At 41.7% G+C, this 20,466-nt stretch overlaps 1 protein-coding gene across 9 annotated transcripts in view; it reads left to right on the top strand.

Moving 5' to 3' along the window:
- Positions 1 to 311: 311 nt before the first annotated feature.
- The window catches only part of nsmfa (NMDA receptor synaptonuclear signaling and neuronal migration factor a), a 37,618-nt gene continuing 17,463 nt past the window's right edge, over positions 312 to 20,466 (top strand). For 2 of the 9 annotated variants that reach the window (XM_046375525.1, XM_046375518.1), the window contains exons 1-5: positions 314 to 847; positions 10,898 to 10,959; positions 11,261 to 12,169; positions 13,722 to 13,788; positions 14,991 to 14,996. In XM_046375525.1, coding sequence (XP_046231481.1) covers positions 777 to 847; positions 10,898 to 10,959; positions 11,261 to 12,169; positions 13,722 to 13,788; positions 14,991 to 14,996 — 1,115 coding nt within the window. In that variant the 5' untranslated portion in view covers positions 314 to 776. Of the gene's footprint in view, positions 848 to 10,897; positions 10,960 to 11,260; positions 12,170 to 13,721; positions 13,789 to 14,990; positions 14,997 to 18,092; positions 18,162 to 20,466 lie in introns of all 9 variants that reach the window. The other 7 variants (XM_046375516.1, XM_046375517.1, XM_046375521.1 and 4 more) reach the window with 7 other exon arrangements.

The following is a 20,466-nucleotide window of genomic DNA, read 5'->3' as shown; positions in this document are numbered from 1 at the left end:
CTCCTTTGAATCCTGATAACACTGCAGCTCCTGCCAGGATGGTTTAGGGGGGGAAAAAAGACGTTATGCTCAACAGCAGGGAAAAACATCATAGTCTGGAGCTATTGTTATGCTACTGTTTGATGTGATGCTCACAGAGCACTGCAGCGCCTCAACCTCACTGATCCCTCTGTCCTTGGCTGTGGATGAGAGCCTTTCCACTTCGACGTCTTTGTGTGAGAGACCGTAGGGGTGTGTGTGAGGGGGGGGCTCTCCAAAATGACCGATTACATAACAAGAGGCAATAAATAGCTTTTAAATAAAGATACACAGATAATAGTCCAGAAATGGAAGGAGATGAAAGACAGAGGTTCCTACATGGATCGCACCAGTGTTCCTCACGCAGTACCTCCCCTTTGTGATGATGATGATGGTGATATCATCACCTCCACCATCCTCCCATTGCATTTTCAGATCAATGAGACGAGGGGGGGGCAGAAAAAATGGGAGAGAGAGTGGGGGGGTCTGTGTATTTTCAGCCACACGCTGACAGCTGTGCAGCTACCCCACGTACGTTGTCATATCCGGAGAGACAGCGAGAGGCAGAGAGAGCGTGAGTTTGACGTCCCTGTTTCTTCAGCGTCTTTTGCTGTGCAGACGCGTGCCTGTCTGCACCCGGATTCCCCTTCAACTTTTTTTTTTTTCTTGCAAATCTTTTATACTGTTTTCATTGTCGCATTCCTCCGTCTTCCCTTTGGAATGAACTATTTTCCTGCCTGCGTCGTTTCCATGTCAGCATGGGAACTGCCGTGTCCAAAAGGAGGAATTTAAGAAACGATGCGATATCTTCTGTGGCAGCAAAAGTTAGGTGAGTAGCCCAATACCCAGAGCTCACCGCCTTTGAGAGGTATTTTAGCTTTCAGGTGCGATCCGGGCGAAGTTAGCATGTGTGACAGTTGTGTGTTTTGATGAATTGCCACTGCGCTATCCCGGGTACAGCTCAGCCCGAATGCGCAGAGAGGCTCTTTGCGCTTTTCGCACGTCTGCCAACAGTCCCGTTTAGCCCGGGGCGTGAGGCTGAGCAAATGTGTGCTTAAATTACACTTTATTCTCTCCGGACTGCACCTGCAACCAGCAAATGTAGTCCACATGTAGGGAAAGCTGCCCTAATTCCCCGGCACTGTGCTTAATCAGGACTAAATTAGCTGGAGGGGGATATTTCTCTGGCGCGTCGCAGCTTTTACCAGTGTTGTGAATGAAGCATCATTGTGTAATGAAAGTCATGTAGAGGCAAAGCCGTGACTCACAGTAACCCTGATGCGTTTTCTCAGTTAGGCATCACCTTAAACAGACCGTCACCTGCTGCCAAAATACAACCACCATCTAATTTTTATGCTAATTTAAACAAAAAACGTCTGGCCGCATCGACCCGAGCGGACGGCGCTGAGGCGACAAAGCTGCTGTCTTCACACCTCCAGCGGCCAAATGACCCGGTTGTCAATTAATCAATCATCGTAGTCGATTTGATCGTGAGCAGTGATCACCAATCACGCTTAGTTATTGGACCGGTCACAGAGGGCAGCACTGGTGAGCGGGCCGTTCATTTATCCTGCCTGGACTCAGGACTGTTTGGCAGGAGTCCAACCCGTTAAAAGCTGTTAACGACTCACTCTTATGAGCCGCTCACTGTGTGGGGCTGTATGGATGTGTTTTTTACGGCCAGCTCCGCATCCAGCTGTCATAGCACCATGCAGGCAAACTAATCTCCATCCCGTGCATGCACGCTGTAGGTCTGAGGTTGAGCTGAAGCTGCACTTCGGTCTGAGGAGCACGTGTGAATGTGTCACACATGAAGTGCGGACCGCGAGCTACGATCTCCAGTGCGAGCACAATGCAAAATTCAGCATTTCTGAGCTTTGGCAGTGGCCTCGCAGCAGGCCCCGACGTGTCATTCTAACTCAGTCAATGAATGACCTTGACTTGAACACGCTCGCAACATCCACAGATGTGGGCTGATGTGCTATTACGTCATTCTCTCAGCGTGTTATGTGTCTTCCTTAAAATGCACGGCCCGTACCTGACCCTTCTTCTGCATGCATTGCAGTGTGTGTGTGTGTGTGTGTGTGTGTGTGTGTGTGTGTGTGTGTGAGAGAGAGAGAGAGAGAGAGAGAGAGTGTCTTTTTTCTACATCATGTCTTCAATGGAGCTGCAGAAATACTATTACACATCTGTCACAACTGGAAACTACTGAGGTTTATTCCTACTTGCACACACACTTGCATGCAGGCTCACATTTAGTTATTTGCTCTTATTCATCATCCAGCAATTTCTGTTCCCCACACGTACACACAGAATAGTTTAATTGTTCAGAGTTAATGGCAGAGTGAACCTTGCCTTGTGTAAAGGTGAAATGCAGAGGAATCACATCCAATATTGATCAGTCTTTCACCTGCACACGACCCCATGAATGTGGAAGTGAGTACTCAAAAGTGGTTTCTCGCCACACCTCAGTCTCAAACAAAACACACAAACAGAGCTCTAACATTACAGATCTGCAGAGACGATTCAGTCTGCAGTGACAGGTCGGCAGCAAAGTGCGTTTATATTAAAAGGATTTTACCTTTGAAACGGAATTTCTTTTTTGCTCTCCACTTGCATACATTCAGCACATTTTGGGCTGATCTTGTGTGACGTATCTGACCGGAATACACTTTGGCAACAGAAAAACCAAGTGAGTCTTTTAGTGAAACATCTTAAAAGGCATTCTGAATTAAATGCCCAGTATGTCATTTCTGCAGTCTCTCAGTCAAAGCCATGAAAACAAAAGATATAGTTTGATGATGTAGTTCAGTAGTGTGGCATCAAGGGAGTCTATGTGATGTGACTCAGCAGAAATGTTCACAGACAAAGTAATGTTGTAAACCTTAGTTCATGTTATGTTATGTTACGTTGCACTTGCTGACTTCATTCCTTCCTCTCTGACTCTCCCGGACAAATGAAATGCACCGTTGCTTAAGTAAAATTAGTATTTCTCTTAAACACCATCCACCCCCACCCAGCCCTTGTTACAACAAGGGTAGACTGCAAATTTTGTCTTACTGTATTTGGAGAGACTCTAAAAACTCAGTTTACTGCTGATTGGTGGATATTTGTATCAAATTCATGGAAATAAATGCGGATGGATCCCTGCTGGAGGTGCTAGAGATCAGTCAGTCGATAAGTCAGAGGATCATCAAAATCAGAGTGATTCATCCAACGGGGACCACTAACATCTGCACAGCGTTTTTATGGTAATTGTTCAAATAGTTATTGAGATATTTCAATCTGGACCAAGGTGGTGGACAGCAGCCACACTGCTTTAGCATGACTTAAAAGTACCTCTAGCGTGTCTTTGTCCCGCCGATGACAGATCAGAAAATGCTCAGAGAGTCATTTTGATAAGCTCTGAAAGATTGAGGTTGTCATTGAGGTATGAGGACTTGTTAGAGGACACCAGTGTGAATGCTCACATTCATAGGAATACATGCAAGCAACAGATAAGAAAGACTAAAGAGATGCAGGCTTCTTGCACCCAGTGTTTGTCTGAGCCTGTCTCATCTCATGCATGTTTATGGACTGCTGGTTATGAAACAGGTCACACTCTCCCCTCCAGCAGCTCATGAGAAGTAGCGAGTGACTGAGAGCGAGAAGGGGGGGGGGGATTACCTCCAGTTTACACACCAGAATTCTGCAACATTGAGTGAAAAAAGCAAATGCTTTGATCTTCTGTCAGCCAGAGATGACGGCTGTGCTGCGTTCGGGCTGAAGGGCTTTGGACAATGGCGTTCACAGAGCTGTGGGGGTGTGGAAGATGGTAGAACAAATGAAAGGTTTTTTTTTTTTTTACAAATGGATGCAAATGAAATTTTGCCTCTTTTGTCTTTGTTGTGGTCCTGCAGTGACTCTGTTCATGAGGTCATGGGCTATTAGGTAACTGTTTTCTGAAATAACAGTGATTTAGATTCATTAGAGCTCAACAGAGGGAGAGTGATTTTCATGTCGAAATGTTGCACATTTGAGCAAAGCAAATCATCACATGCGTCTCCCTCCTCATCTCTTTCCCTCCACCTTTGTCCAATCAGACGTTGTCCTACTTGGCCATAAATTAGTAGAATGAGGCAGATTGATTACAGTCTAATTACAGATTACATTGATTACTAGAATGATTAGGGCTCCAGCAGTGTGATTGTTTGTCTGTCCGCTACAGTGAATATTTGTTGTGTTTTGTAATTTATTCTTTGACAAAACAATCCCAAGTTTTCATGCCATGAAATAGTAGATGTACAGTTCAGTGACAGTGCTGTGTGTTAGTGTGTGTGTGTGTGTATCAGTGACATCACTCAGCACTGTATGTGGTTGGGGTATTTGTGGTGACTCACTGACATTTTAATCAGCTTCCTGATCAGGTGCTTCATTCCCACAAGTCCCATAATGGACCACACTTTCAAGACCACAGTTAACATTCCTCAATCTCTTTGGCCCTCGGTACATGCAACAAGCCTCTCAACAGGTTCTCATCACCGCAGCTGCGCGTTCATGTGTGTGTCTATGCTCCTTTGTATGTGTGTGTATGTTTGTAGGAGACCCAATTCAATTAGAGCTGAGAGGTGGATTCAATTAAGGGGCATTAAGAGCATGGAATCTCTTTGCTTGGCAGCCCATTGTTTACAGTGGAGAGACGCCTCTGGAGACATCAGCTCTGATAATATTCAGACCAATGGGAACACTGCCAGGGGAGCGATGGCCTGTTTTCAGCCACGAGCCCCTTGTCCTTTAAAGATATATGGCCACAGTGTTAAACAGCTTCAGAATCCACAGGGGAAAGGCATGTGGTGCTTAGATAAGGGTCAGGGTGAAATACAGCATGTGGTGACATTATGACACGTGCCTCACTATAAGTGCCTGTATGACAGCTCTTTAATCTCAGAGTGAGCATTTAGGGTTTATTCAAGATAATTTTTTGGTCAAAATTACAGCTTATGTTTAAGGGAGACTGAATTATTTTAGTTAATGAGATTTGGGGATTGTGACAAGTCACTTTTGAATATGGCAGCATATTATGAAACTTGGCAAACCAAGACATCGAGAGACTTTATAATCAGCTCCTTTCGAGACATTCTTTTGGTGGGATTTGTATAGATTCCTATCTGTGTCATTTCCAAGTTCTACTGATGTGTTTTACATGTATATATATAGAGCACATTTTACTTTCCTTTTCCAGAAGTAAGGTTAAAGCGGTGTATTATCAGAGTAACAGACAAAATAGTAAGCAGATAAAATAATCAGAATGCTTCATATGTGAATATTTTGTCCCAAGTGATACTCGGTTATCTTTTAGAAACAGGACTACATTTAAACCCACACATTTTATTGACTTATTTTATATGTCCACTTGGAAGAGAACAAAGTGATTTTAGCTATTGATGGATTGCTTGCAAGACAAATGTCCAAGGGTGGGTGAGAATTTTCCACCTGTCAGAGCAAATCCGACCAGGAAAATCATTTGATTGATGAGCACTGAAAACATAGGCATTAAAGCATTCTAAGAAAACAATGCAATTTGAGAAAAATATTGAATAACAAAGGGAGTAAGAGGTAATATTTCACCATCTGCCTCCATTAGTAAGCACCAACTTGAAGAGACTGAAGGAAAAGGGCATGTTTACAGTGTTGTAATGTTCTTATCTGTCAAGTGTCTATTATGCATTGTTCTTTCTAAATCTATTAAAAGAGCTCAGTGCCAAGGTTTATCTCCCTGTTGTTGAGGATGCTTTTATGCATCTGCAAAGTAGCTACTGGAGTTTGTGTCAGAGTGTGTTCTGACTCATTCAGCTTGTGAAATGCTAAGCACAGCGGAGTATCTGCTGAACTTTAGACCCAGACAAGAGCAAAATGTGCTCAAATTCACTCAGAACAGAACAGACGACGAGACAACAAGCGAGGACTTCGGGTTTCCATCTCTATCCCCAGTTTAGTTAGTTTACATAACACAATTAGAGCTACTTTTGCACTTGAGTTCCATCCAAGAAACTGAACCATATAGCATATCTTAAATGCTGGATACTAAAACTGCAGCATCAGTCTTTTCAACAAATCACGGAAGACAGGATGTTTATGTTAAAATGACAAAGGCCTCGAGCTGCTGCAGTAATTATGACTGCTGTCCGCTGGGATAAAAGAAGGACATTGCTTTTTGATCATCAGTGTCTGCACACCAGTCCCCTTGAGCATTGCAGGTGTGCCATCTTTTTTTCTCTCAGACATGCTTCAATTTTCATGATGACAAAGGGAGAGGCGTGGGCGCAAGTACAAATGGTCTTGCCAATTGTCTATGGTTTGCTGGACTTCACTTTAGTTGCGAAATCCACAACAACACAACAAAGTCCATGAGCTGCTGAAGATCGTGTGATATGATCAGAAGCTACACCTGTTTTCTCGAAGTCTTTGAAGTTTGAATTTTGGATTTTTAGTCAGCCTGGGCAAGGCTGCTGAGATATGAACATCTACGTTTCCATCACAGCTGGGCAAACTCCCTCTGCATGATCATGTAATATGATATCAAACTCAAAATGGTCCTCCAAACTAAACTGACCTTTTGAAGAATGAAATGGGAACCTCATTAAAAAACAAATAAATTACGGTTTGCAGTTAAGTATTACATGTGCAGTATTTGTCAGTGAGCACATCTCAGAAACAGAAAACGTTAAAGTTAGAGATTTTCACTAACACACAGTCTGGTTCCTCATTCTCTGCATTGGAATATCTAATGTGATCTGATCTGAATCCAGGACACTGAATGTGAAACCATTCTGTGAAGCCATTCTTGTCTCTCCCATTTGACATGTGTTTCACAGCATTCATATCCTCCTTAATGGGCCCCTTAAGAGGTTAAATGACACAAAGAATTTCAGGGTTGACTTGATTTTCAAAGATGCATTTGTTCCAAGGAGGAAACAGAGCCTGCCAGTTTTATCTCTCTCCTTCTTATTGTCCTGACTGTGCTTTCCGTGTCTGTCTCTGTTTCCTCAAGTTTACTCCATCTTTCATTTTTAATATACCCTCATTTTTCTCCGTGCACTTCTCTTCCTCTCTGCTCTAATCCCGTCGTTCCTCTTCAGAAACTCCCCTCCCCAACTTGTTTCTTTCCCCAAACCCCTGTCACATGTCTGAGAGCATGCAGGACGAATTTCATTTCTGCCTGTCAAGCTCTCTCTCTCCTCCTTTTCTAACTTCTCCTCCTCCTCCTCCATTTTTTTTTTTTTTTTGTCTCTACTGCTGCCTCATGCACCTGGTGTGTGTTGCATTCGCGTATCATATGAAGAGGTTAGGAAACATTAATAAGAGAGAGCACAGAGACAGGGTTTGTTTAACAGATGGATTGAGAGGCTTTTTTCTCACTCTGTTTCCAACTCAGTTTCCTCTCATGTATAATAGATGATGCGAGTCTCTTGCACCATTGTTTGCTGATTCTAATCAGAGTGCTCTAGTCTGTTGAATAATAAAACACAAGGGTTAAAATGAAAATGCCTCAGAGCTTCACAGGAACACCTGCTGATTAGAGCATAGACCACATTTGTCACAACTGTCCTTAATGCAACTGCTTGTTACATCACCATGTGGAGGCACACACATGCATAGACCTTTTGCCTGTTTTCTGTTCTCTCTTCTGTTTTACTCTTTTGAGTATATTACACAGAGACTGACTCACTCACACATACACATGCACGCTTAACCAATTGTATGTACACACACAAATCTCAAGGAACTTTAAGGGGACACCTGCATTATTTTCTAACCTTGAGGTGCTCTCTTGTAAAGTCACATGATTTTAAGATATTTATTTCTAGTCTGTTGTGCTTACATGCAAACAAACTAACCGGACCACAGCAAAATGTAAGGTAGTATTTTATCATGAGATTTGGGTAATACTGCATGGGAGCCTACGGCATGCAGTAGCTTGTCCACTGTGGTAATAAAGAGTTATTTTTAGGGTTTAAATTAGGGCTCAAATTGTCATGCGCTGTAATGAGCTAGAAAAATGAACCGGGAAAATGGCGAGTGCTTCCCGAGAAATATGAGCCCCATCAGCCAGATGGTAGCTTTGTATGGCCTAAAAATGCAGTCGCTGTACATTTTAGCCATGTTTGGCCTCACAAAACATATTGAGTTTTGTTGATAAATAGGGGGAACCACAAATACCAAAAATGTGTATGTCAAAACCGAAGTGGACAGAATCTCGCAAATCCTAATGTGCTTGTTCTGGGGGTTAGTATTAGTACAGTAGCACTGGTTGGTGCAGGTGGCCTGTCACATAGTTGCACATGACTCAGATGCCTTTGAGCCATCCTGATTAAACTCATTGGAGAGTAGGTGGGACAAATGGTGGAACTTTGAGTGCACACATATTGAATTTCATTATTGAATATGGGAGTGGCGCGGTGATGCAGTGGTTAACACTGTCCCATCACAGCAATAGGATTCTGGGTTCGAGTCCAGGTCTGTGTGGGGTTTGCATGTTCTCCCTATTTTGTCCAGGTACTCCAGCTTTCTCCCATAGTCCCCAAAAACATGCACATTAGGTTAATTGGGCATAGAAAATGGATGGATGGGTGGATTATTGAACATGAGAATTTGAGTGTGTGTGTGATGGGTCTCAGTCCTTCTAGCATCTGAATTAAACCAGCTTAGGTGCCTTTGCTCACCTTTGTGAAGCTTGAAAACCACTTGTTGCTATTCACAACTGTAATTTTGGCCCACTGAGCTGCTTCCTTCTGTTGAGCACCAAAAGCTTTGAATTCGCCATTGGAGCTATATTTGTATTTTCTTTTAGTATCGTCTTTCTAATTGGGGTCTACATTCATCTTAGCACTGGTGTAACTGAACTCTCAAAAAGTCTACACCTTTCAGAAGAAGGAATTATAATTTCCATTTGCTGATGTCACTATAAATTAGTATTGTTGGAGGACTTCAGAGTTTTTAAATTGTTTAGCTTCTAGGCAGCTAATATTGCAGATTTTGATGGGTTTAAATAAACCTGAATAATAAAGTCATAATTCCATTTTGAGGACCTTTCCTGGATAAACGAGATATCTTGTGTCCGGCCTTAGCTTTCTGTTTCTGTGCATTTTATGCGACTTGCAAACTGACTAACAAATAAGGTAATTTCTCACGTCCTTCTCATGGTATTTCCTTTAAACACGTAAAGCAGCTTTGTTTACATAAGTTGTCCTTGGAGAAATCCTGCTTTGGAGAAGAGAAGGAGAGGAGACTAAGGAGAGAAGAGAGGGAGGAGCGTGAGGAAGCAAGAATACAGAGCAGAGTTTAAATAAAGAAACTCGGTGTAAGAGGGAAGGAAAGATGGTGCATCGGAAGTCTGTTTTCTCTGCTCTCCTGCTCTTTCTGTGAGTAAGTGCATGTGGGCATGTGAGCGTGTGTGTGTGTGTGTGTGTGTGTGTGTGTGTGTGTGTGTGTGCCTGCCTGCTGAGTTGGACAGGCTTTAATAATTGACAGAGCTGCACCCACAGATTCCCCTGTAAACAGGGAATTCTTCAGCACAAGCGTATGTGTGTGCATGTGTGTGCATGTGTGTGCATGTGTGTGCAAACAGACAATTTTGTAAACACATCAGGTTATTTTTCAGAATAATGTCAATATAAACATAGTAAATAATGCACAGTGCTCTATGTAACAGGTTTTCCAAAAGAAAACAAGTATGCTGACTCACAATTGATCTGTTAGTCTGCAGGCAATAGATCATTAACTTGCTGTTAAAAGTCAGTTGGAACACAGTTAGTATTCTCATAAAACATTTCATCTGTGAACTAATCATTCAAGTAAAATTAACAATACAGCAGCATCATTATGTGGCTTTTATTGCAGTAGGTGGTCTTGGAGGCACTTGGTTCATATGCTGTTAGGTAGTTTGTTGTTCGTGTAAGTAGTGGAGTGAAAGTATCACAGTATTGTTATTGCTATTATCATTATTATTATTATCAGTTACACTGACCCTTAAAGGAATGAAAAGGGTTTTTTTGTGTTGAACAATGCTTTATTATAATGTCACAAAATCTTACATATTATATATCGCTTGCTAAACCACAGTACCACATCATCCACTGGTATGCTACTGCCACTCTATCCTAGTTATTGCTGTTCAGTACGTCACCTGTTTGACATTGGAAGCACATCTTTAGAGATTTCTGTCTGTCTATACTCAGTTTCCACTCTTGGTACACACTGACTAGAGGAATATTAGGAAGTCAGTGTCATTGAGTTGTGAGACCTGAATGAATGGATGTCTGTAACATATTTATCTGTCTATTTCTGTCTGCGAGTAAAAGAAAGACCAAGAGGAACAAAGGAGCTAAGCACCAGCTGCAGTACTATAGTTATGGAGCTCACAGCATCTATTTTCAGCATATCTCCTAGCAGTCTCCTTCAGTTGCTGTCATGGTAAAGTATTTTTTTCTTGGCTCAAAGATCCAGTATATACATCCACACATACATTCTGAGTTTGCATAAAACAAGAAACAAACACATTATGGTGCACTGCAATTACATCCGCCAACGTAAGCTGAGGTCATACTGAGAAATTAAGTCAAACAATTCTTCACTCTATCTCCTCCGGCTGTCTCATACTCCGTCTCTCTTTCAGTCTGGGGCTGCCTGAAGTGTGGAGATAAAACAGCTGCATCTTAATCTGTGGGTGGCACAGGCCTACAAAGAAGGCAATTAGGTTTATAATTTACAATTCCCTTGGCCTTCTCTCTTCTCCACCCTGCCATTTCCTCTCCTTTCTCGCTCATCCCTCCCGTCCAGCCGTGAATTAATGTCTTTATGTGTGTCATGTGTGTGTGTGCGTGTGTGTGTGTGTCCACAGAGCAGCTCGAGCTTTTGGAGAGTACCTGTCCCACACACATCCTGAAAACCGAAACGGATCAGGTCAGCTCCCCTGCCATCCTGCCGTTTGTACATCCCTCTGTCCTGCTCTGTGTATTCCTTTGTGGTCTTAAATCCTTCCTTCACCTGCTTCGCTTCATCCACTGTTAACATGCCACACTGCGACCATTCGTGAATCACTGCAACAGCTGATAACCCAAGAAAGATGATGATATTATCCTCTGTGTCATTCTCAGCTTGTCCTGTTTTCTTTCCTCTTTCTCTCTCCTCCTTGTTCTTTAGCACCCTGGTGTATTTCCTTTTTCTTTAAAACTTTTATTTGTCTTTTTCACTGTCATGCCAGCTCATCTTCTGTGTGAAACCTTGGTGGGTCCCGACCCGGAGTCGCCAAGTGACACGATTGGTGCCAATAACAACAACCACCTGCATCCCTGCTCCAACACTACCAAGGGCTGTGAGGACAACCGGGAGTCCAGCCTGGTGAAATCCCCACTGGCACCTCCTCCTTCCATCACCATCTCTACCAAGCCATCGCGGCTGTCCCTTGAGCGCAGCTTCTCAGCGGAGGAAGACCAGCAGAAGTGTGTCGAGTGCACCCTGCAGCCGGCCCGTGTGTACACCATTACCACCCAGCGCGGTATGCTGATGAGCAGCGGCCGGGGCAGCAAGGAGAACTTAGAACTGGACGTCCTTAAGGAGAAGTCGGGGAGTCGTGGGGTGGGATCCAGAGGTGGCTTGATCCAGCCCTCCACTTCCCCTTCCTCCACCTCATCGTCTCCAACCCAGTACCACCATGCCAGCAGCAGCCGTGGCACCAGCCACCATCACAGCAACCATCACCACGGTAACCACCACCACGGGAACCATCATGGCGTGTCCGGGACAAATGTGCCCTCCAGCAGTGGAGGAACTAGCGGGGCAAGTGGAAGCGGCAGTAGCAACCAGCAGCAGCAGCAGCAGTCTTTAGCCGCCGCTGGATCCCACTCGCATCATGCATCACACCACAGCCATCACCATCACATGTCTCAGCCCCCCCTGCAGACCTCCGTCAGTGCCCACAACATCCGCAGCTGGGGCGAGGGTGGAAAAGGTGAAGCTGAGTGCAGCGGGCTGGCCTGTGACTCATGCAGCGGTGCCCCTTCGAGGAGCCAAGGCTCTCTGGACTTGGAGAGCGCATCCCGAGAGGCAGGCAAGCAGCACCGACGCCTAGAGCGGATGTGGAGTGTGGACCGGATGACTGGGCTGGAGAGAGGTGAGAGGGCGGAGGACACAGACGAAGGGAGAGGCGCTGAATTCCAAACGAGGGAGGGATGGGGGTTTGTTCTTAAGACCCTGTACCTGGGATTGCTGGGTTTGATATTGGACCAGAGATGAAATAGTATTTGACTAATTTCAATCACTTGCAAGGAAAATACACACAGTGAATACGAGGATGATGACAGCTGTTTTTTTTTCCTAGGTAATAGTTGACTAAACACTTAAAAACACTTGAAATATTTACAGTGGATGGTCAAATTAACAAGAACACCTAATAAAACACACGCTAAGAATGTTTTATTTTTGTTGAGACGACATTATTCATTCTTGAGCCCATAATGATAATGTATTTAATGTGGCAACAAAAACTTCTTGAAAATCGTGATAATAAGTGCATGTGGGCATGTGAGCGTGTGTGTGTGTGTGTGTGTGTGTGTGTGTGTGTGTGTGTGTGTGCCTGCCTGCTGAGTTGGACAGGCTTTAATAATTGACAGAGCTGCACCCACAGATTCCCCTGTAAACAGGGAATTCTTCAGCACAAGCGTATGTGTGTGCATGTGTGTGCATGTGTGTGCATGTGTGTGCAAACAGACAATTTTGTAAACACATCAGGTTATTTTTCAGAATAATGTCAATATAAACATAGTAAATAATGCACAGTGCTCTATGTAACAGGTTTTCCAAAAGAAAACAAGTATGCTGACTCACAATTGATCTGTTAGTCTGCAGGCAATAGATCATTAACTTGCTGTTAAACATATCAATAATCCATTAGTACCTCTGGCACTCCTGAAAACACCTTGTACTTCACTTAAAAATGATACCACAGAGTTCAAGGAACACTCACAGTCTCAAATGAAATTGAGTATCAAAGCTTAATATTATTTCTTGTAATATTTCTTAGGGGTAATTGTAGTGGATTGCATCACATTAGGAGGTGTTCTTGTTATTTCTACCATTGCCTGAAGGAATTTTTTAGTTAACAATTAAGGTTTCATTTAAACTTGTTTCTCTGATAGTCTGGTGTTTATGATTAAGTGATTAAGTTTTAGAAAAACAAGTAACAAATCACACCAAACCCTTTGGCAGGCATTTCGAAAGGAACAACTAAGAAACTTTATGGTTAATTTCTCATTTTAAGTTACGTTTCTGTGAACACGTCTAATGAAGTCACTCACACACAGTTTTGACCCACGTTTGGATGATTTCAAGAGAGACATCTGAGCTAATATCACATTTAATTGCTTCATCACACTTTGCCTCAAATCTATTTCCTCTCAGGCGTGGTGGGGATTTGAGGGTTTGATGTTGGATGTGACGTGGTGGTCTGTATTTCTGACTCTCCGTCTCCCAGTCTCTCTCCTCTGCTGTCTCCTTCTCTGTGTCTCCCTCTCTCCATTTGTGGAGTGGTGGACTGTGAAGTGCTGTTGCTGGTTTTGTGCTTTCATATTTCTAACATATTTATTGCAACATTTGCCATTTGGCACATAGATTTTTCTGTTTTTTCCACTTAGCCCTGGAATCATCATTTTTCTCTCTAATTGCAGAGGACACTAACTGGTTCCCCAAGGAAAATATGTTCAGCTTTCAAACTGCCACAACAACCATGCAGGCGTGAGTGTCCAACCTTCAAGCGCACACATAAATCTTTCATGTACACAAGCACACATACATGCACACATGGTCACATTTATGGTGTATGTTCTGTTTGAAAGGTCAGGCTGCTGTGCTGACAACTGGAGTTAACAGACTTTACTGGTGTTTTTCTATATGCTTTAGGCCCTAAACTACAAATTGCATCACTGCTTCAGCATGCTAATATAATATATATAATGACATAATGAGAATGCTAACGTGGTTGCCTAGCAGGAATCATTGTTAAAACATTCACCATCTTAGTTTAACGCACACTCATGCCAACATTTGCTAATGACAGTAGCACTAAGCATTAGGTAAAGCTGAGGCTGGTGGGAATTTTTTAGTTTTTGCGGGTATTTGGCCATGAATTAAAGTATTGGATGAAGAGACATTTTGACCTGATGGTGGCACTAGATGTAACCTCAAAAGATCAAAGTCAGTGAATAAATGCCTGTACTTCATTTGAGGCAATCCATCCACTATTTGCTGAGATATTTGAGGCTAGACCAAACCAGTGGAAACAGACTGGCTTTGCCATTCTCAGACGCATGCTGCTAGCATGGCTAAAAATGAATTTGCAAATAATGATTGGCAGTGATGCAAGGTATGCACAGTTTATTGTTCGTTGGACAAAACATGCTAAATAATCAGTGTGCCGAAAACTACAAAGGCCTATGTGTGGAAGTTATAGAATATAAGCGTGTTTGTCTGTATAAAGCCCTCGGGAGCATCTGTTTGAGTATGATAGCAACCTGAGATTCTGATCACCTGCAGCTGTTAAAGATATAAGAGATGTCACAACCACTTTGTGTCAAAATGTAGCATCTCCAGCAGCTTCCAGCTATGTGTTTCAGCCTATCACAATTTTAAAAGAAAATTTCTTTCAAATGTATCTCTTGCACTTTCTTGGTGCTTTTCACCTTCTAACCGTGACCGTGTTCAGAGCACAAATTCAGGTTCAGTCAGTATATAAAACTGGCCGTTCACTTGGCCCATTAAGTAAGCCTTTTTACTCGTGGAGGTCAGCTATGACACCTTCTTTCTATCTCATCATGCCTCTCGCAGTTTTTCCTCTCTGTTTATTGGACTTATTGCTTACTGATGCCTAAACTGTGTCTTCTCTCTCCCTCTCCTTCCTCTCTTCTTGCATGCTGATTAATCACGGGACTCTCAAACAGGATATCGTGAGTATACTTACCTGTCTGCTTAGTTTTTCTCTTAGCTCACTTAACTCTTGTTCTTTACTGCTGTTCCTTAACTTTGATGTCTACCATTTAACCTTCATCCTTGGGCTTTGTGACGTCTCGTGTGTGTGTGTGTGCGTGTGCCCATGTTGGCGGATAGGTGGGTTTGAGTAATGCTCTGTATCAAAACCCTTTTTGTTGTTTGGGTTATTCTGGCTTTACTAACAAAAATAGCACACATCCAAAAAAAAAATGCTTTTCAAGAATCACTAATCATCATCTGATTGGCTGTTGTTGTCAGGAAGAACGCTAGTAAGCACAAATAATGTCTTTTAATTCAAGTTAAAAAGCCAAAGAGGGAAAATGTGAGTTGTAGGATTTTCATGCAACAGCAGGGAAAATGTCCGGTATAATCCACTGCAGCTGAGCAAGTCTGCCAAGCTCAAGTCAGGAAAATGTCTGTCTGTGTGTTGGCTGACCTAAAGCCTGTCAGCTCACATCCACCCAGCAGTGGTGGCACCCTCACCCACCCTCACTTAGGACAGAGCAATAGATAGCGTTCGGCCATTTAAGATTTCTGTGGCAGTCGTGTCAGTGCTCTAATGCTGCTCAACAGTCATTGCCAAATATCACTGAATCTGTGCTGGCTGACTTTTTATGTGTTTGGAACTGACTGTGGAAGCTGGCTCTGGAAAGATTTGTCAAGAACAAGTATTTATAGTGTCGACAAGTGAACCCTAGTGCCTTCTGGTTAAACTATTTTCTCAGTTGTAGTTTCAAAGTCACTTTTCAGCTATCTCTTCTATAAGTTAAAACTTTCACTAAAACTATATATAAAAAAACTTAGTAGTATAAAATTTGTTGTGTCTAAATTGTTAAATTCTGTTAAATGTTTCCTGAATGTAGAGGCTAGCTCAGAGGTAGGTTAAACAATAAGATAAATCAATAGTGTAATATGTCTAAACCACACAAATTAAATACATTTCATAATGCACAGCCCCCCTGCTCCAGCCACACTTTGCCTCATTAAACTCAACTAACCTGAGCTGCTCTTAAATGTTTTCAGCTTTGGCTAAGGGTCTGTTCAAAATTCTTGTAATAATTAAAGAAGCTGGTAATATTCTAGATTTTTCTTTTTGTCAACAATTCCCATAAAAAAAAAACCTCTATTGTTGTATTAGTATACATATATCGTTCTGTGTGTATGTGTGTGTGTGTACACACACTGTGTATCAGTTTTCACTGTGAAGGAAAACACAGATGCAAATACAGTGACTTCATCCCTTCTAGTTGTACATATATGCAAATTGATTGATTGTAAATTGATTATTATTAAGTTATGATTATACAATGAGTCAAAAAACAAATAACAAATTATATAATATTATAAAAATTATATATACACATACACGATGAATAGAAAAAGAAAGGGAAGAAAAGAGAGGGACACCATCAGAAATGAATGTGGCATTATTTATGACTCTTGCTGTAGCCTGTAGTCATTCCTCTGTGGTTGGTGAGAAAAGGCTGATTTCTTGGTTCTGGTCAGTGTCTTTTCCAACCATCCTTCATATCTGTAAAGGATTTAGTCTCTTCCTATATTCCTGGTTTCATTTTGCGGTTGGTTGATTTGTTTGCTTTCACACCAGAAACTAACCTAATCCTTTCTTGACCATCTCAGTCCGCACCTGAGTGTGAGTGCTGTTTTCACATCACTGACATATATAAAGATGGAACATGTGTCTTCACTTTCTCATGCTGGAGGAGGTGGAATTTATGAACTACACTGCAGCCAGCCGCCAGTGTTTTTTGGCTTTACTTTTAAGGAGATGTCATGTTATCCATGTTTATATATAGTCAGTGGTTCACATATGCCCAAATGAACCAATCTTTTTGGAAAAAATCTGTTTTTTTAAAATAACTGCTCCAAACAAGCCATGCTATGCAAAATCTTCATCAGTTAAAAATTCATATTGCAAAGAGTAATAATGGACCTTGTATAATACCTCCGCGGGCTATATTTGATTTTTATTTTATTAATTTTGAAGATAGTTGATCACATCCCAAAGTACTGGACAAATTGAGTCAAAAAGTCAAGTGTTGAGGGACGGACTAGGTTTCATTGGTGGTTTTGGGTTTTTTATGGAATTTGTTGACAGTAAGAAAAATAAAGAACAATGCCAGCCTTAACCTTTACATTGACATTTTGTTCTTAGGGGAATTTTTCATGCTACTTTCCACTGCTTATTCAGAGTCAAAGCACACACAAACACACAAACCATTATGGTTATCATGGTTGGAGAAACTTCATTTCTGCAGTTGCACCTTTCCCGCTTAATAATAATTAGGTCTGTTGAAGATACAAATACACATTGACGGTGTTATTTATAATGCCATGTTTGTATTTTGACAGATTAAAATCTAGTTTGAGCCCCAAATGATTTCACATTGGCTGATTGAAATGAATGGATGGCTCTCACGACAACTTTGCTGTCTTTGCTGTCAACCTCTTGCTAGCGGGCTACAGCTTTACTATAAGCAATGTGTCCTCCAAAAATTAAGACCAGACTCTTAATGGGAATTGTTAAACCCACAACACTGGAGAATTAGCCCTTATTTTGGGTGGAGCTGCTACCTGAGCCCACAGACATCCAGGAGCTGAAGACAGTATGAGCTCAAATCTCAACATCCTTAAAAACTACATGTAAGGATAAAAATCGGGTATACATGTCAGATTCTGGAAGAGTATTAAGAATAATAAAATTCCCCAAAAACAAACCATTCCTATTACAGCTCAAGTGGAACAACTAAAAAGACACATGAGACCAGTGTCCTCTGTTGGAAGATGGATTGTATCACATGCAGACTGGCACATTTGTTGCAGGGTGAATAGAAAATGTCTTTTGAGCGGGTGATGTGATTTGACTTTCTGGTCTTTATGGTTGACGCTAGCTGCTGCCTACCTACAACAGCCTTCCCTTCACAGCCAAATAAACCCTGCAGCTAATAGCATCAGCCTCCCTGCTCTGTCCTACCCCATGCTACCCCAGCATTCTCCCTCTCTCATCCCTTTAATACTGTGCCACGTCCTGGCAGGGCTTTCCGGGGATTTGTGCAGAGAAAGAGGAGAGAGAGGGAGCAGAATTCGGCAGAAGTCATCCAGAGGTATGGAGTGTCCCCCGCAAGGGTGTGAGTTGCTAGAGCGTCTGTGCTTTTTCTGGCTGTCTCCGTTGTCGCTTATTAACAGCCGTGTCTAATGTGACTAAGCCAGAGATACAACATGGCACTTGAAGGTGTGATGATGTCAACAGCTTTGAAAAGGATCTGCTTAGTGGGTGTCCAGCCCCAGTGCCGCAATTTTTAGGCAAATTTTGTCCCGCCTAAAACAGGTACCCTGATTTTTATTCTTTGACAAAAGTATAAGGATCAAAATGGGTACATACTGTATGTGTGGTGAAAAAAGCACCAATGCTAGCATCTGTTGAAAGTTGGGCCACAAAATGTGACCTTAGAGTCATTCATTAGGAACTTAAGCATTCAAACCTACAAGCTGTATTTCCCTAAAAGTAAAGAAAAATGTCTTATTAGGAGAATGACACTTTGAGAAGTGTCGGGAACAGTGAGTGAGATTTTGTAACACTTGCAGGAATAGTGACATCAGTGACAAGTTCAGAAACAACTCAGGCCCACTCAGGCCCAGATGCTCCGTCACACAGGGGCAGATGGTGGATGTGACACCATGCAGTACATCTCGATTCCTTTGACATCACAGTGTCATCCATCTGCAGTGTCAGCACATTAACATTGTGCATTATTTCATCAAAATGAGTGATTTGAACGTAAGCAAACTAGAACAAACTTTTGCCACCTTGTACTAAAGTCCACCATAAAAAAAAGCCCAGCATAAACCTGAAACATTTTAAAAAAGGATTACATCTTATCACGCTAAGGCCATGTTTACCCTAAGGCAGCGGAATTTTAAAATTCATGTTTTTTTACTGTTTTTTTCCCCCCTTTTATCCTCTCTAAGCTTCTTGTTTGACCACTAAAATCAGATCAAACAGGAAAAGCAGCTCAAAGTCGATAAATCAGAAATCACAGCTCTTGTGTTTCAGTGTGGACATTCAACAAATTACTTCCTTAAGATCTGAGATTTACTGGTGGTACAGTATGTGGTGGATTCTTGGTGGAACACCGTGTTCTTCAGCCTTATTTCTTTGTAGCTTCTCTTCAGATGTTGAGTAGAGCTGCTGCCTCAGATTGAAGTGTTTAGTATTTTTTTATGTGTATTAATTTGGATGGGAAATGTTAAGAAAGTAATGAAAACAGCAGCGTGAATGAAACACCTCTGACAGGCAAACATACAGCTTTTTATGCAGCTGCATTAGTCAAAACCGGGGCAAAGCCTCAAAAGAGAAATTATTATTTTCATACAGTTTTCAGTCAGTGTTTGTGTCGAGTACCAGTGAAGACAGATGATGATCCTCATCTCCATCTGCAGACGGTTCTCACTTTAGTTATGAACAAAAAAGCCATTTATTTCGCAGACACACTTTTCATCATAAAAAAGTAGATTTTCTCCTCTTTGAGGTTCACTATCCTTTTTATCACGCATTACTATCTCTAAACAATGAATCTGGCTTTTTCCTTTGGATCTTTTTGATTCTGACTGAAGTACAGCCCTGTGGTACTTTTACTTTACTTGAGTAATTCCATTTTATGCAATTTTATGCTTTGCAATAATTATTATACAGTAATGCACTGATATTTTTAATCCCATAATATATTGAATTTTATACTGAAATGGGTCATTTTGCATAAGGAGTACTTTTGCTGTTGTTTCTTCAAGTACTTTATATTTTCATACCAATATCTACTTTTATTTCAGTAAAAATTAGGACTTTAACTTACTTTACTGCTACTTTTACTTATGGAAGTGATTACTTCTTCCTCTACTGGTGGTCAGACATTTTAGCTGATGCAGCCCATAGAGATCTCCCTATGTTTTCCAAAATTAAACAAAACAGCACAACACATACTCAGCACATCACTGTAATAAAAGTTCTTTCCCAAATATAGAATGGCTAAGCTAACATATTTAAAGAAAACAGAAAGAGAAAAGAAAGAAGTGAGAAGGATGCTCATCAAGACCATTTGTGTGAAATTATGCAGGTTTAACCGCATGTCTTTTCTTATTCAAATAAAGATGTCATAAATAATAAAGATACACTCTGTGAATATTACATTTGAAATATAAAGACCTATTTTGTGATCTAAATAATTTAGGAGATTGTTCACTAATGTCAAATATAGCCCTGGCTAGCAGATGAAACAGGAGGAGGCAGCTTTTAAAAAAGAGAAAATATGGAATATTTATATAGGAAACCAGAAAGAGCTGAAGAAGAACTAGACAGATTGTCCTGAGTTGGAAGTGGAGGTGGGCATGGATTCTCTCACATTCCCTCTTTCT

The sequence above is a fragment of the Scatophagus argus genome, chromosome 20 (genome assembly GCF_020382885.2).
Source record: "Scatophagus argus isolate fScaArg1 chromosome 20, fScaArg1.pri, whole genome shotgun sequence".
Taxonomy (NCBI): domain Eukaryota; kingdom Metazoa; phylum Chordata; class Actinopteri; family Scatophagidae; genus Scatophagus; species Scatophagus argus.
This window is presented reverse-complemented; position numbering and strand designations above follow the sequence as displayed.